General features: G+C 49.2%; 1 protein-coding gene across 2 annotated transcripts; it reads left to right on the forward strand.

Annotated features, from left to right (window-relative positions):
* On the forward strand, positions 1-7,965 carry WBP2 (WW domain binding protein 2). 2 transcript variants are annotated; one of them, XM_032706848.1, is made up of 8 exons: positions 1-142; positions 1,807-1,915; positions 2,444-2,579; positions 4,106-4,198; positions 4,488-4,604; positions 4,816-4,938; positions 6,097-6,173; positions 6,351-7,965. In XM_032706848.1, the coding sequence occupies exons 1-8, from the start codon at positions 84-86 to the stop codon at positions 6,402-6,404; spliced, it is 768 nt and encodes a 255-aa protein (XP_032562739.1). In that variant the 5' UTR covers positions 1-83; the 3' UTR covers positions 6,405-7,965. The 2 variants fall into 2 exon arrangements, with proteins under 2 accessions (XP_032562739.1, XP_032562742.1); XM_032706851.1 differs by having other exon boundaries at positions 25-147.
* The last annotated feature ends 8,213 nt before the right edge of the window (positions 7,966-16,178 follow it).

Genomic DNA, 16,178 nt, shown 5'->3' on the forward strand with positions numbered 1-16,178 from the left:
GCCCAGTGACGTCACCCCTTTCCCGCGCAGGCGCAGAGCGCGGTGGATGCTGTGGGGAGGAGGAGGAGGAGGAGGAGGCGGCGATGGCGCTGAACAAGAACCACTCGGAGGGCGGCGGCGTCATCGTTAACAACAGCGAGAAGTGAGGTGCTATCCCCTTCTCCCTTCCTCCGGCCGCGGCGGCCGGGGGGTAGCGCGGAGCTGCCTTCTGCCCCCCCGCCCTCCTCCTGCCTTCCCCCTCGGTGCCGGCGTTGCTCTCGGTGCCGGCGTTGCTCGTCCTCCCCTCGTCTCCCTGCGGGTTGCGGGCCGTTCGCACTCCCCTGCCCCAGGGCCTTCCCTGGGGGAGCTGGGCTGGGCCTCAGCAGTCTCCCGCCGCCATCTCCAGTGCCCAGGGAGGGCTGGCAGAGCCCAGCTCCCACCCGGTTGGTCTGGGATCCTCCCCTCGGGGATGCTCTCGCCTGCTGCACCTGCATCGTGTCCTGGTTCAGATGCCCGGCGTTGTTCGTTGGTTCCTGGCCCCGTGTGTTGGGGAAGGAGCAGCAGTGCTGGAGAAAGGTGCTGGGATATAACCATGGAAACGGCAAGCCTGCACAGAGCTGCCTCCGTGTGCGCGGCCAAGGGCTGCCCGCACCCTCTGTCTGGGTCTGACGTGGCAGTCACAGGAGTCCTCTGCCTCGGGGGAAAAGGAGGGAGGGCTTCATCCTTCAGGGCTTCATCCTTCAGGGCTTCTTTCCGTGGGGCCACTTAAGCGTCGGCGTAGGAATTCTGCGCCCGACTTCCCCTTGGGATCTGGCCTTTCTTGGAAGAATTTCGTAAGATCGACTCTGGTGCTTGAATTTGCATTTGCTGAAACAACTGCAGCAGCTTAAAAGTGTTGCTGTTCCCAGCTGTGAGCCTGCCCTGGATCGGGCACTGCCTGTCCTGTGGCAGCCTAGGCTGATCCAGCTGGAATGCTGCAGCCTGGGCAGAACTGGCCCTTCTGTACTTCCAGAGCTTTTCCTGGAGGGAGAGGTACTTGCTGGCAGAAGGCAAAGGCAAGTGACTGAGGATGGAAACACGCCAGCTGCCAAAGATAGAGGTGGTGGAGGTTTCTGCAGCTTTAGGGATTACAGTCCCTGATGTGGGTGCTGTTGTGTCAATACAAGTTACCTGCTGTGTCCGTGCAAGGTTTTAATCAGGTCAGTTTCTAACTGAGAATTAAGGAATCGGTGCAGGCAACACAGGTTGATGAGGTCTTGTGGAAAGGAAGGGGGAGTTCCTTTTGGTCACATTTTTGTGACAGACGTGCTTGAGCTGTGGTGAGACCTTCAAAAACCAGCGTTGCATAAGCCAGGCCGAGCAGTTCCTGCTCCTGCAGCCCTTCCCCTGTCATGTGGGAACTGAATTAGGGAACTGACCCAGCAGAAATGCAACGCAACTTCAAAAATAAATAAAGAAAGAAAGAAATGCAACACAACATCAAAAATAAATAAATAAATAAAGAAATGCAACACAACTTCAAAAATAAATAAATAAATAAATAAACAAGAAAAGAAATGTCTTGAGGTCTTGATCAGCTCAATTGAGTGGATTCCCTGCCTGGCTACACAAACAGCAGCAGCTGTGTCAGCACACCGAGGAGGGAACAAGCAGCCAGTGCTCCTTCAGTTGCTGCTGCCAACAGAATAAAAAAGCAAACCAGACTGATGTTGTCTGCTCAGCACGGGCCTGAGGGAACAGGCAGCTTTGGTAGGTCAGTAAACTTTGTGTGCATGTTGCATTTCTGCCTTAGGCCTTAACTCTTGTTTGCTCTCTCTTGGTTGGCAGTGTTCTGATGACCTATGACCATGTAGAAATTACCTTCAGTGATATGGAACCGATGCCAGAGGCCTTCAAAGGGACCAAGAAAGGGAGTGTTTTCCTGACTCCCTACCGGGTAAGTGGTGAAAGGCTTTGTCCTGGGTAAGGAGATAAAGGCTCTCTGCCATTCTGTATTTAAATGTCCTCAATGCATGAAAGTCGGGATAATCTACTCCTGCTTGAAGTGGGGCTCATCCCTCTGCCTCTGGGAAGCATTATGAATTCATTGCATATCCCACCTATTTGTCAAAAGATAATAAATCTGATTAGTCCATGTACAGGCAGCTGTTTAGTCCATCAGGCATCTTCAAATTGGAAATTAGCAATGGTCTGGAAATGCTGAGTGCAACAGCACAGCTACTAAATCATGGCTGTGTGGAGCAGTGGTTCTCTGGAAGCTGGGAGGAGTATTATCTGAGCAAGGCACTTCTTGGAAGGCCTTATTACCTTGAGGCTTTGGTTTACCCCTGTGGCTGTTCTGTGTAGCTTTTGGCTTGCAGGACTGATGATGTGGGAGGGAGTTTCAGTCCATTGAAAGGTAATAACTCTGGGCTGTGCTTCCTGCTTGTTTTGAGGAGCTTTTGTAATGTTCTTCCCTTTTCAGGTTATCTTTGTGTCCAAGGGGAAGGATGCAATGCAGTCTTTCGTGATGCCCTTTTATTTGTTGAAGGATTGTGAGATTAAGCAGCCAGTGTTTGGAGCAAATTATATCAAGGGCACAGTGAAAGCAGAGGCAGGAGGTATGTATGGGACAGGGAATGTTCTGTGTCTCAGTTCAGCTGCTCAATTCCTGGAAAAGTCCTGGGTAACCAAAACTGAACACTGACCAAATGGGTTTTCACAGTCCTGATAAAATGTGTTTCTTTCTTTGAAACTGGCAGCTAAAAACATTCCCCTTATCAGCTCCCTGTTCAGTTACAGTGACCAGGTCTGTTCTGCAACCCACCTCATTCCTGCCCTCTGCAAAATACTGAGTTCACTCATCCAAGTGATCTCAGCAAATAAACATCAGAGTGGAGTCAGCCAGTGAGGTGTGATTTTGCTTTGGTCACTTGGGGTCACCTGTCCCACCTGCATCCAGGTCCTCTTGTGCCAAGGACTTGGATCCTTCCTGGATTTGTTTGTGTTCTCAGGTGCAGATCCCCAGAGCACTGTTCTCCATCGTGTTTCTTGTGCTGTTGCTGTGGTGCATCCTGGCAGTGAAAATGGCACTTTGAAGAGAATGGACTCTCTTGAAATTAGGGGGAATCTTCAAGGGGCTGTTTCACATTATGTTCAATGAGAAGGCTGTGGCAGATGTTTCAGGAGTAATTTTGGGTTTGACCATTGTTTTTACCAAAGGCACAGAGTTCAGCAAGCTTTCATCCTCAGCTTTGTTCAGTCTGTTAGTTGTGGCACAGAAATCACAGCTCAGGGCTTAGGAGCCTTCAGCTGTAACCCTGAAATCAGCATTGGAACCTCTGTATGGGAGCAGAGTGGGACCATCCAGCATGAGAGGCAGTAAAGACAAACTAAACTGTGTGAAGGCAAAGGGCTTTAGCTAAATCTTTGTGAATTTTCCCCAGAGACCCTCTCTCCTAATGATGATGTTGCCTTAACAGCCATGAGAGTCTGGTTTAGCTCAAAAAGGCTCTTTAATCTCCTTGTTTCTGTTTCAGCTCTGCCACAGCTTCTGCTTTGATGCTTTGTTGTGACTCTGTGCATGTTTTCCTTTTTTATTCTGTAATGTGAGATGTCACAAATTCTTTTTTTTTTTAATTATTATTATCCTGACTTGAAATATCTTCTATGGACTCCTAATGGATTTATGTGGACCATGTTCTTCATTAAGCTCTTTGCTTCGTTGGACACTCAAACTCCCAAACTAATTTGTAGCTGACAGGTGTAGTTGCAAAGGCTTTTTAGCAAACGGGATTAACACAATCCCCGTCTTCTGTACTAATCTTATCCAAAGCAGGAGCAAATCCAGTGCTCCTGATAGCTGTGGCAGCTGGTGTGGCAACAGCCACAACTCCAGAAAGCTTTTGAAGGTCTCCCTCATGGGTGTTTCTTCTGCAGGTGTCTCTTGACCTGGACAGTACCACACTGTGAATTTTTCTGATGGCAGCGTAATTCTGCCACTTCATCTGCATTTTATTTTTCCTTGGAGTTTTGGGATAAGCTCTTTAAAGAATTATATGCAGGGCATCTGTAGTTACAGCATGGAAGCTAAATAGCACGGAAACAGCTTCTCCTGGCTTCTGAACTCTTGTCTTTCCTCCCCCAGGTGGCTGGGAAGGATCTGCCACGTTCAAGATGACCTTTTCAGCCGGGGGTGCGATCGAGTTTGGGCAGAGGATGCTGCACGTGGCATCACAAGGTATGGGAGTCTGCTGGTCTGTGCCAGGGTTTTGTGGTTTCAGGAGGCCTTGCCTTCATCACACAGCAAGGGCAGCTCTAGGTTGCAGCAGGTTGGATTCAAATATGTGTGAGCTTCAGGCTTTACCTGAAATTTGCTTGCTTTTAAAAACACCGTTTTCCCATCCAGTGAACAGCAGATTTATTGGGGTGACACTTGTTTGTTTTTCCCATAAGGACTCCCTAAGTTTGTTGGAGTTCATTTGATGCAGGCTCGATGTTTTCATGAGGTCTTGTCTTCACTTTTCCAGTCTCCAGAGGTGAAATACCCAGTGGAGCTTATGGCTATTCCTACATGCCAAATGGATCCTATGCTTTTGCACCACCTGCAGCCAACGGGGGCTATCCATACCCACCACCTCCTCCTGGTAAGTCTGGGAGTTGAGGATGGGGATTGTTTCAGTTGGTAAAATAGGTAAAAAGGGGAACACAAATTTCACACAGTATTTTAGATTGGATTTGATGACTTTATACAACTTCTGTTCTTGAGTTTAATTATGTTTGTCTTGGCTTCTTTTGGCTGTGTAACTCCACCCAAAGGACTTAAGTCTTTTGCTGTGTGATTTCCTTTCCTGACAGACTTTTATCCTGGTCCTCCTATGGCTGATGGAGACAGGGGCTACATGCAGCTCCCACCCCCACCATATCCAGGGCCCATGGAACCCCCTGTCAGTGGTCCAGACCTGCCCTCCACTCCTGCAGGTAAGAAAAGGGTGTCCAGGTGAATTAGCTCACAACACTTTTGTTACCAGTAAGACAGACATTGCTTCTTGCCTGTTTTCTTTTGGGGAACTTAAAAGCTCCACTTTAGAAGTTAAAGTTGTTTAGGAGAGGGATTAGGAAGCAGCCCTTCCTCTGTCTCCAGCCTTCTCTATCCAGCTCAGTCTGGAGGCCAGCCTGATTCTCTCCAGGGTAGACACCATTAGTGGGTATTTCACAGCTGGATTTATTCTTCTTTTGACAGAAAAAATACAGTTTGTGGTTCTCCTGTGGTAGTAATCTTGCCCTAATGGATGAACACAAATAAATTGATGGTGAAATGTGTTTCTAGCCCATTTTAGTTTGTAAATGTGTCTTGGGTGATATTTGCTCCCTCTTCCCCTGTTTCACTCTAACCTGATTACTTTTGTTTAAACAGTATGGAACAGAGAACTAGATGATGGAAAGGAGCTGGGGAAATACCAGTCTCATTTTTCACTCTTTGGGATTTATTAAAATGATTTTGAACATGTTCTTCATAGGTCTGCATGTTGGGGAGGGGAAGAGCTTTTGTGATTGGACACAGCCATAGATCTCTTGTAGATAAGGATATTTCTCTAGATAAGGGTTTAACTTCTCTTAGGTTTAAATAAACAACTATTCACCCTTGAATTATTATTTGGAAAGTGGCACTGCTCCACAGGGTTGTACAAGATTTTTGTGCTCTGCAGAAACAGAGAATCTGGCTTATCCTCATAAATTTCCATCTTTAAAACACGAATCCCCTGAGCTGCTATAAACTTGTGCTGATTTTTGTTTTGCCTCGTGTTTTCACTCCCAGGAAGGGTGGTTTGTTCACTGCCTGTTTAAAGGGCACTGCCTGTATTCAGGCAAGGCAGCAGTTAGCATTTTATGGGTGGCAGGCAGGGCCCAGCTGACATTTCCAAACCAAATCTTGGTCTCTTTCACTGGGAGTTGACAGTCCTGTGGTAACTGGAAGAGATAATGCTCAGCTGTGTGTGTTGTAGCTGTTTTGCAACTCGAGCACTGGTTCTATCATGCCTTATTAGTAACACTTGATGGCCAGGAACATGTGGAGTTTTTGTTTGATTGTAACAGTTCTCTGTGTCCCTAAACCTATCACTTCTCTCTCTGTGACAGCTGAAGCAAAGGCTGCTGAGGCTGCTGCCAGTGCTTACTACAGCCCAGGCAACCCACACAATGTCTACATGCCCACGGTGAGTTCCTGTGTCCTTCTGGGTTTGCAGGGTGAGCCCAAGGGTGTGTCTGGCAGTTCTTCTCTCAGTGGCACAGCAGAGTTTGTCCGAATTGATTTTGCTGTCTTGGGGTTTCGGGGGGGGGGGTTATTTTTTTCTTAGCAGTGACCTGATGATCTTTTATCCTCTTTATTCCAGGACCAGCCACCCCCTCCTCCATACTTCCCACCAGAGGACAAGAAAAACCAATAAGCTGACACAGAACTTCTCCACAACTCGATGCTTTCTTTTTTTTTTTCCCATTTTGGCAGAATTCTGGGGCACGGTCCATAGCACTGAGGGAGTAGAGCCTTCCCCCAAGGCACATGGCTTTCAGGGGCTCTAGTAGTAGGTCTGTGCAGAGCAAGGGGAGGGATTTCAGCAGTCTGGGTCACCTCTGGAGCTCTGGGAGTTTGCTGTCCTGCAGCATTCCCTCCTCCCTGTGCCCGGCATCGCTACAACTGGAGGTTCTCTTCATCTATGATTGCTTCCCTCAGCTCTGTTTCTTCTGATACTTAAATTATACCTCTTTAGAGTAAGCAGCTGCTCCAAACTGCTGATTAATATGCTCATAACAAGGCTCTTGGGGGGGTGGGAGGTGTCTTGATTTTACCTTAGTGTGTATCCAAGAGCACCTCTGGACACAGGGATGTCTCTGGTTATTCCTGTCAACTCAGAGTGTCACATCCAACTCTTCCCTCTGCTACCAAGAAAGGGCTTCAAAGGGAACCTTTGGCATCTCAAAGGAGATAGAATTCAACTTCCTTGGGTTCTTTTTTTTTTTTTTTTTTTAGCTAAATCATTCCTGACAATCATAGTGAATAATCTGGTAGCCCTCCAAATTCTCCTGCTGCATGCTGTATATGACAACATTTATGAGCTTCCCTTCCTCAGACAAAACACTGCTCTTTACAGGGTTCTTTAGTAGCATCTGACTAGTTTAGATCCCATGGGAACATGAGTGTTTCTGTTCTCTTTTTTCCAGTTATGTGACTCACTAAGTCCTGAATATTCTCTTTATAGTCTACAATGCACTTTTGTTTTTCCTTTGTTGTAACACGAGTTATACTTTTTGGCCAGTGAAGCATCTTGCTGCTGGGATTTACCTGGTGAATTAACAGCTAAGGAGGAGAAAGTAGTTACTTTACTTCTTCTGCCCTGGAAGCACTTGAGAGAGTATGCAAAACTTTGGAATAAGCTGTAAGGTACAACTGAGCTGCTGTTTTGAATGTTGTTTATTGCTGTTAGTGTTCCTGTTCCAGCTGTGAATTTACTTCCCAATCACTTGAATACAGATTCCTCAAAGGGTTCCAGCATTTTCCTTCCATAGCATTGACTCCTTGGTCTCATTAGCAACAACTCCAGTGCAGAACCTCTGCAGGACTGACCAGAATCTGGGTTGTGAAACTTTTGTGTTGTACAAAGCTTTGCACAAGTCACACTTCACTGACTTCTGACAGATGAGAGAGAAAATCCTTCCCAGCAAGTGTGATGAAAGATCCCTGTGCTAGGGAACTGCTGAGACTTGCTGCATGCAGCCTGCTTGGAGAGAAAAAAGGTCCACCTCTTGTTTTCTTTTTGTTTGAGTTTAGCTGATTAATGAAATTGCTACTATCTGTGCACTGACTTTTCTAGAATTGCTACTGCAGTGATGTAAAGAAATGGTTATTTTAAAAAAAAGTATTTATTTTGAAAATGTTTGATTAATATATTAATGTTAAATGAACTTTTGAATGCAGATTTGTTTTGCCAAGACTGTGAAATAAACAGAAATCAGCTCAAAACTTGGGGCATCTGTGTGTGAGTGGGGAAACTTGATGGTGACTTGGTAGCTTTAGATGGGGGAGAGGGAGAATTAAACAGCAAAATCACTTGGATTTTATTCTTGGCTGTTCATTGCTGACATCAGTGGCTTGATTTGTCTTGGCTGACTTTGTGAAATGAAAATAAGATGTTAAAATCTTTCAACAAAAGCCTATTTCACAATTCCTGTTGGAGGCTGGTGCAGTGACTGCTTTACACTTTACCCAGATGTGTCACCCGGGTGTTTTTTCCAGACCAGTTGTCCCTGAAAAAGTTGCAACCTCTTTACTGTTGTACTTTGCAGGAGGTAGCTGAGGGACACAGCATAATTAATGCCTCTAAAATGTCTCTAATTAGGAGCAATCCATAATTTTGGGTGTTTTCCCCTGTGAGTGTGCTGAGATGCCTGGGTAGTTCTGCCCAGTTAGCTGGAGCTCCCTCAGATGTGCTCCTGGTGTCTCTTCTCCCTGGAAAAGTGAGGAGCTGTTGCTCCTTCCTCCCGGGTGTGTTCCTCCCTCTGAGCCGAACGAGGCGTGTGAGTGTCTCTTGGCAGGGCAGGAGAGGTGTGTTCCACGTGGGATCAGATCCTGATCAGCCCCTCTGGTTCCTCTGGCACCTGTCAAGCAGGAGTTACTCAGAAGCTGCTCTCCAGGTAACATCCAAACCTCCCTTGGTTTCATTCCTCTTCCCAGCTGCCACTGGCTGCCTTCATTCTCTCGAGTCCCCTGACCAGCCAGGGTGGACATCTTCCAGATTCTGTTCTTTTTTACATCCCTTTTGACTCTCCTGTCCTCCCACGTGGCTGTTTTACTGCATTTTAAGGCTGGCTGAGCCACTTGGGTTGGTTTTCTGTAGAAGAGGTGGGTGGAGCAGGAAAACGTTTAAGAGATAAAACGTTACAGTCCACTAGGAACGGAATAAATCCTGTTTTGTGAATTAAATTACTTCACATCAAGGTTTCCTCAATCACATCCATTCAACTGTAAGATGCTGCAGAAACCTCTCTGTACTGGCTCTGTCCCAGTTACCCTCTACTCCCAGACAGAGAATCCTAGAAAACACAGATTGCACGGACTTTCCAGGTCTCTTGCCCAGCCCAGCTCCCTGTGCAGCTCTTAGGCCAGCAACCAGAACAAATCCAAGAGGATTTTTAAAAATCTTTCCTCAGCTAAAGGGGCTTGGGAGAGAAACATTTAGATCCCTGCTCCCATGGGAACTGGGCTCCGTGTTTCAAGCTGAGTCTCTTCCCTTAGCGTGGACAAGGGGCAAGACCTGCAGAGACACCATGAGGTTTGCTGTTTGGAAAAAGGGAAATATATTTAGAGGATGAGTCAGGCTGGAATAAATGAAATATTCCTTTCCTCAGCACGGGTGTCACTGAGCTAAATCTGGCTTTTGAACTGTGGGCTTTTCACAGTGGTTTGGGGTTGAATGTTCCCATTCTCCTGGGCTGGAGCTGGTCATGGCCTGTGGGGAGGGGAGGAGGAGCAAAACAAAGAGACTGAGCATGGTATTCTTGCGTGTTTGGAGTGTGCTGATGGGAAGTGAAGCACATTTTGGGAATGCTGAAGCTGTGGGGCCAAAAGGCTGGGGCAAGTCACCCAGTCAAGCAGGGCTCATGCAGGTGTTGGGCTGAGTGGAGCAGCACAATTTTAGATGGTGGTGAGAATCCCTGCCTGAACCCCCAGATTTGGCTTAGATATTCAGCACTTGGTGCCATGTCCCTAACGGGAAATGGGAGCTGTTCTCTGCTTGGGAAAGGGCTTAGGAAGCATGGAAGGGTCAGCTGGTCCTGCTGCCCACATAAAAGGTTTTAAATATTAAAGCAGGGAAGTGCAATTGAAAGTCTGCTGCTGCTCTGGAGTGGGGTGGGAGTAGGGCAGCAGGAAATGTTGTGCATTAACACGTCTCCAGGTCTGGACCCTGCTTAAATGATTAACCAGCTGAGCAGCAGAAGGATGTCATGTGAAAGCCAGATTGGTACCATTAAATTCCAGTATTTGGATGGTATTATACTACTGAGGGAAAAGAGGGGCCATAGGGAACAGTTAGTGCTGAATCCTTTGGCAGAGAGAGATTTTCCACCACCATGTGCAGTTCTGTCTCCTTGGTGTGACTCAGGCTCTTCACCTGAGAAGTCTCTCCCTGCCCCTTGTATCTGCTCCCTGTGCTGAAAAGGTGGCTGTTTCCCTCCTTTGGGGAGAGTGGTGTAACTGAGTGTTTCCAAAGTGCTTTGAGATCTTATGCAAAAAACCTGTTGCTGCAGGAACTGCGGGTGCTACTTAGAGGTTTCCTACTGTTGGCCCTGAAATCTTGGTGCTGTCCCTGGGGGCTGGGGAAGGTCTTAACCCTGGAAGGATTACCCCATCCTTAAGGATTAAGGATCCTCACCCTGTGAGGATTACCCCATCCTGTGTGTGCTTGCCCAGGATTGCCTCCAGATGAAGGAAGAGGCAGAGCCCTCCTCTTCCTCCACACTGTTCTGCCCAGATTTTACCTCAATTGCTCCAACTCAGTGCAATTTACTGCATATAAATCATTATTTTGCATTATTTTTTTCCTAGCTGGGGGGATGCACTGAGCAGTCAAAGGGACTGGGGTTAACCCAACCTGGCCAGCACCTCCCTATGCTCTTCCTGTGTGCCTTCCTTTGAGGTTTGTGAGGACTTCAAGCCACTCTCCGAACTGTAGACGGTCAAATTGCGTCTCTGCCACGTGATGGACACCGTGATTTATGAGCTCTGGCTCACAGCACTGTCTCCTTTCTCAAGTGCTGCTGGAGGTGGCAGGAGGCGTGGGGTGAAGTTTGGATCCAGTGTTCCCGGAGCAGCCAGGAGCAAGGCCAGCCCTGGCCGGGGAGTGGCTCGTGTTGCTGATGCGGTCGGATCACGGGCTCCTCCAGCTGTGAAGAGCTGCCAGGTGTGTGGTGGAGGTGGGTTTAGCCAAGGCAGGCTGTGACCAGGGGGCGGTTTCAGGTTAAAGCTGCACAGCTAAGCCCGAGTGACAAACGTGGGGGTTTGTGGGTTGGTGTGAAATGCCAGAAGGCGCAGGGTGGGGATCTTTATTTTAGTCAAGGGCTCTCTCTGCAGCCGTAGTGGGTGTTACTCACCCGTCTGCTCTCCTGAGTGAGTCAGCTCCAAGAGCTGCCACCATGAGACTGAACTGGAAACCGGTATTTCAGCACCCTCCTTGCTCAGGGGCCAGCACTGAGCCACCCCAAGAGGCCCCAGTGGGATGTGAAAGGACCCAGGTCACAGAGAGCAGGAACAGGGACTTGTACGCACTGGTGGGGGCTGCTGGATCTCACACCTCGGGGTGTAAACGATCCAGGATCCATCTCTGCTGCCTCCTCCCAGCCTGCCTGACATTTCCTATGATCTCTGGATACCGGAGCAGAAGGTATCAGCTTGGCTCCATTTGCGAGCTCTGTTCAGCAAATCCCATCTTTCTAAACCTTTCCTTTCCCTTGCTCGAGTTGTGTCTGCTCCTCCTCCTCCACCTACTTTGCTCCATAAGGGCTGGGACAGAGTCACTCTCCCCATGGCATGGATTGACTGCAATAATATTCCATGTTTTGGTATGTCTGGAATCTGGGGGTGGTGGGAGGGGTTCAGCCCTGCAGCCTCCTCCCGTCATCGAAGCCTGTGGCTCCACAGGGCTTGGAAGGCTCCTCAGGGGCTTTGAAATGTGTGTGTGGAGAATTGTCAGTGGAAAACCTGTGGGGGAAGCACTCTGGTACTGAAAGTGGTCGATATCCTCCAGGATAAGCTGGTTAATGGGCACCACGAGGCATGGAGGGTGTCTGGGATTCAGCCCCAAGTTCTTCCACCTGCTCTCAACTCAGTCCCCAAACCAGCTCATAAAATGGCCTTGAAATCTTTGTCCCCCACTGTCCCTACAGTGAGAGCAGCCACTGCCCCAGCCCTGCAGTGAGGGGTTGATAAATCCAGTGTCTGACACTGAATTCATCTCATTAGGAGGGGGAAGTGGAAGAAATACTTGCTGCGCACAGAGCACATGACAGTGATGGTGAAAACATTTCCAAGTGCTCACAAGGTGCTGTGAGGCAAATGAGTGGGGACTACACATGAAGTTTGTGACCTCCTTGGAGTCATCCTTGCACATCCCTGCCATGGCTCTGGCAGGTCTTGTTCTCCTGCACAGGGCTCCCAGGGGGAACAGAGCTTTCACAACTGCCCTGTCCCATGTGGGTGGCTGGAAGTCCCCTTTGCTCTTCCCAGAAGGATGGAGCTTGCCTTGACATCGTCCTAAGATGACCCAAATGATGTGGGAGGTGCTGTGTGTTCCCTCACTCCTTGCCAGCTGCCATCAGTTTTTGTGAGGTGCCCTCAAAGCTCTCAGGAGAGCCTGTGGCAGGAGAGATGTGGGGCTGGGGCAGCAGTAACTGGAAGGCCCCCCAGTAAACAAGGAAGGGGGAATGGCTGACATCCCTCCTGGGTATGGAATCACTGATCCCAGAGCACACAGCACCCAGTGGTTCCTGGGCAGAAACCCCATCTGGGCAGTCCCGGGGGGGGGGGGAACAGGGATGTCCCTCTTCTCATTTCGAAACCACCTTCCTCTCCTCTGTCCTGTGCCTGCACTGGCCACCTTGCCAACCTCGGGCAGGCGCAGCCGGGTTTTGCAGAGTCATCGGACCCCGTGTTTAAAAGGAGAAGTGAGGGAGGGACATGTTGAAATCAATTTTTTGACTATTTGCCCGTTTCCATCTGAGAGATAAGGGTGAGGCCAGGCTGCAGCTCCAGGACTATCAAGCCAAGAGGTAGGAGATAAACTGCTGTTAACGCCGGCAGAGGGTCCTTTCCTCCCAAGCCTTCCTTAAAAGGGAACATGATTCCCTTTAAAGAGGATGATAATGCTTGTTCTTCGGAGATCTGTTTTCTCAGCAGCACCTATAATCCTCTTGGTTATAGTGAACTGTGGATTTTACTTATACCAGGGACAGGTATAAAGGGTTTTTTCCTTTGGGATGAGTTGTTTTTAAAATGAATGTAAGGCTTCACTCTATATTGTGTGTGTTTGTGGTAGTTATTTTAGGAGGCAGACTGATGGTGTGGGGAGGGAGGGTTGGTTTGGGGAATGCTGACCCATTCCCTTTGGAGAGTCCTGACCTGGGTGTCTGGGATGTCTTGCTAGTTGTCTGCCCGTTTGGGGCACAGAGGTTATTGGGATTGTCTCTACTAACCAGAAATCTGTGCTCATTGTGGAACTGTTTTTACAACTTTTATTGTTGTTTCCTGGACAAGGATTAATTCAAGGTGCAAATATAATGAGATATGGGAGCTCAGTGATTTTTGTCACCGGTGTTTTGTGGAGCAGGTGGCTGCTGGTAAAATCGAGGGGGGAAAAAAGGATATTTGAAACCTGGTCACCAAACAAAACCTGCTCTCCATTGGCACACACGGAAGCTCAACTCCATGTGAGCCCTGCACAGAGACCTTCCTAAGGACCGTGCTGGCCTCTGGTGGGAGAGCTGGCTGTGCCCAAGCATTTCCAGCAGGCATTGCAAACCAGTGCAGTGACCAGCTGGGGAACTGGTAGGGAAACTCTTTTTTAACAGACACTTCCACACCAAAGGTGAACATTTCCTCTCTAAAGCCTGCAAAACTCTAGCCCAGCCACCAACTCCTGGCTAGAGAATGACTGCCTGATGCTTACCAGTATTTATGTGCAGTGGATTTTATTTCTTCATCGTTACAAGGAGAAGGGAGGTGGATTTGAGGGTTGACTAAACTCTTTAAGTTGTTCTCTCTGTGCTGGTTGAGGCAAGAGACATCTCTTTGACTTCTGCTATTTTTTGCTGGCAAGAAGCAGCAAAAGGTGTGAGGAGCTTGGAGATGTTGCATCCACATCCTGCCTTTATCTCTGTGGCTGCTCTTTGCTGGACCAGATTTTGCTTTTGCAATCAAAGCTAAGAGCAGAGATGACAGCAATTGTTTCCAAAGGCCATCATGCACTTTATGTCTCTATTTCCCACTGACAACACTTTGCAGGGGAGCACTGATGTCCCAGATCATTAAACTGCATTTGTGTGTGTCATGGGAGTAGGAATAGGCTCCTCCACCACCTCCCCCTCCATCTGCCAGGGAGGAGATGCTTTTAAGCTGTTTGCCAAGGTGAAGCCAACTAGGCTGGATAAAGTCAAGGCTGAGGCTGGCAGGGCTGGGCAAGCACCTCTGAGCATCTCTGCCAGCAAAGGGGATGGGCATCCTCACTGGGTATGGGCTGAGGAGGCAGCTCCAGTGCCAAACTGGGGAGTGCAGAAGGGATACTGAAACCCAGTTCCTCTGTACTGGGGTACTGCACCAGTGCCTGGGGACAAATACCAGAGCCCTCCTGACATGGGAGAGAGCAGAACTGTAACAAGCAGCTTTTTCAGACCTTGGGAGATGAGGCTGAACAATCTCAGGGATGGATTTCAGCTTTTCAGTGTCTCGCTGTATCTCTGGATTTTTATTCCACAGAATACCTTGGCATGCCCTTGCCCCTGGCAACCCACTGTGTGTGTGCTGTGCAGCCCCTCTTGGCCTCAGCCCTGTGCTGGCTGACCTGGACAAAGAAAATCTGACCATCCCCCAGTGCCCACAGCCCTTTTTCCATCTCCTGGCCTCCCAGCTTCAGGGAACCCCTCTTGCCAATACAACCTGCTCTTACAGGGTTCCAGGGCAAAGGGAAGTTTTGTCTCTCCTAAAGCAGCTAAAACAGTGCAATCTGCCTTAATTAGAGGACTAGATGATTGCAAGGCTGAAAGGGACTGGCTGCCTGCCCCTGTCCTCTCACAGCAATGCTGCTGCCAGCATCCTCCTGCAGCCCTGGTTGGAGCCAACGGGCTCCGTGCTGCTGGATTGTGATGCCTTCCACAGTAGTTAGGGGGAAAAACTGTCCAGTGCAGTTTCCATGGTCATGGTTTCCTGTTTGGACTCAGCAGAAATCCCTGAAGGGCTACAAGGCACCACTGATCCCGACGTGGAGCCTCTGCCCCCTGTGTTGCATCAGAAGCATCTTGTTTATGGCTTCCAGGCGTGTCCATGGGCCAGAAACGGGAAGGCTGGGAAGACAAAACTCCCCTTAAGGGAGGGTGCAGCATCAGCCGTGGTCACAGCCTCGCTGCACAGGGCCTGTGGCTCCTCAGCAGCCCCGGCAGTGACACCAAACCCCAGCAGTGACACTGAGCATAGGCTGATGTCCCTGTCCTTCCCTGGGCTGTGGGTCTGGCCACTGAGCAGCAAATGCTTTTGCAGCTCAACAGCCCCTGGGAGCCCCAGCAAGGCTGCTCTTCCATGTGCCTGTAGGGTATGCCAGACATCCAGGAGCAAACCTGCTCTTCCCTTGGCCATCTCCTGGTGCCCACCCATGCCTTCCCCCCGTCTGCCACCAGCCCAGGCTTCTGATAGGGATCTGCACGGGGGGTGGAGGGGGGGGGCACCGCTGCCGGTCTGTGATAGGCAACTGCCTGGGGAGCTGCAATCAGATAAAGTGTTTACAGGAATGAAAGCTGATGGTAAAGCACGAGTGTTTAACTTCTTTTCCTGCTGCTTTTTTTTTCTCAGTAACCAGCTCTGTCTGGACAGTCTTTTTGGGAAGAAGGCCACACGCCCTTTCCCAGTGCTGTCCCTGGCACCCAGTGCTTTCCCTGGCACCTGCACTCACTGCATCAGTTCTCAGCCCAACACATTTGGCTGTCACAAGGATTTCCCACTCTGCAACTTTTGCATGGGGTTTTTAATCCCCTCCATCCTTTGGGGCTGAAGACACCTTCTGCTTTCTGCAGGGTCTCTGTTTGTGCTCACAGGGCTTGACAGATCCCAAATACACATCAGAGCCCAGATCCTCAGTGTTGCCTCCACCAATCCTCCTCATCACCCCCATTCCCTGCTGGGCTTTGACATCTCAGAACTATTTCTGTCCACTTGCTCCCAATTCCTTACTCATAAATAACAGTAGAGACTGGGTGTGACACCTTTCTTTTGCCCCCATCCCATCTGTTCCATGAGGTCCCTGTCACCAAGGGGGTGCTGGGAAGCTGCTCTCGAAGGAGCCCTGTGTGCATTTCCGCTTGCAAAAATGGCCACGGCGAGATAAAGTCTGTGGTTTCCTTTGAGCAAGAGAGTGAGTGGGAGAGGCAGCAGCGTCAGGCAGAGTTGCAACCACTCCCCTGCCGTG

The sequence above is a fragment of the Chiroxiphia lanceolata genome, chromosome 19, assembly GCF_009829145.1.
Source record: "Chiroxiphia lanceolata isolate bChiLan1 chromosome 19, bChiLan1.pri, whole genome shotgun sequence".
NCBI classification, from domain to species: Eukaryota; Metazoa; Chordata; class Aves; order Passeriformes; family Pipridae; genus Chiroxiphia; species Chiroxiphia lanceolata.

Coding starts and splice junctions, on each gene's coding strand:
- WBP2 (XM_032706848.1), top strand. CDS start 84: ATGGCGCTGAACAAGAACCACTCGGAGGGCGGCGGCGTCATCGTTAAC. Junction 4,199..4,487: donor GCTGCACGTGGCATCACAAG/GTATGGGAGTCT, acceptor TCACTTTTCCAG/TCTCCAGAGGTGAAATACCC. Junction 6,174..6,350: donor ACAATGTCTACATGCCCACG/GTGAGTTCCTGT, acceptor TCTTTATTCCAG/GACCAGCCACCCCCTCCTCC.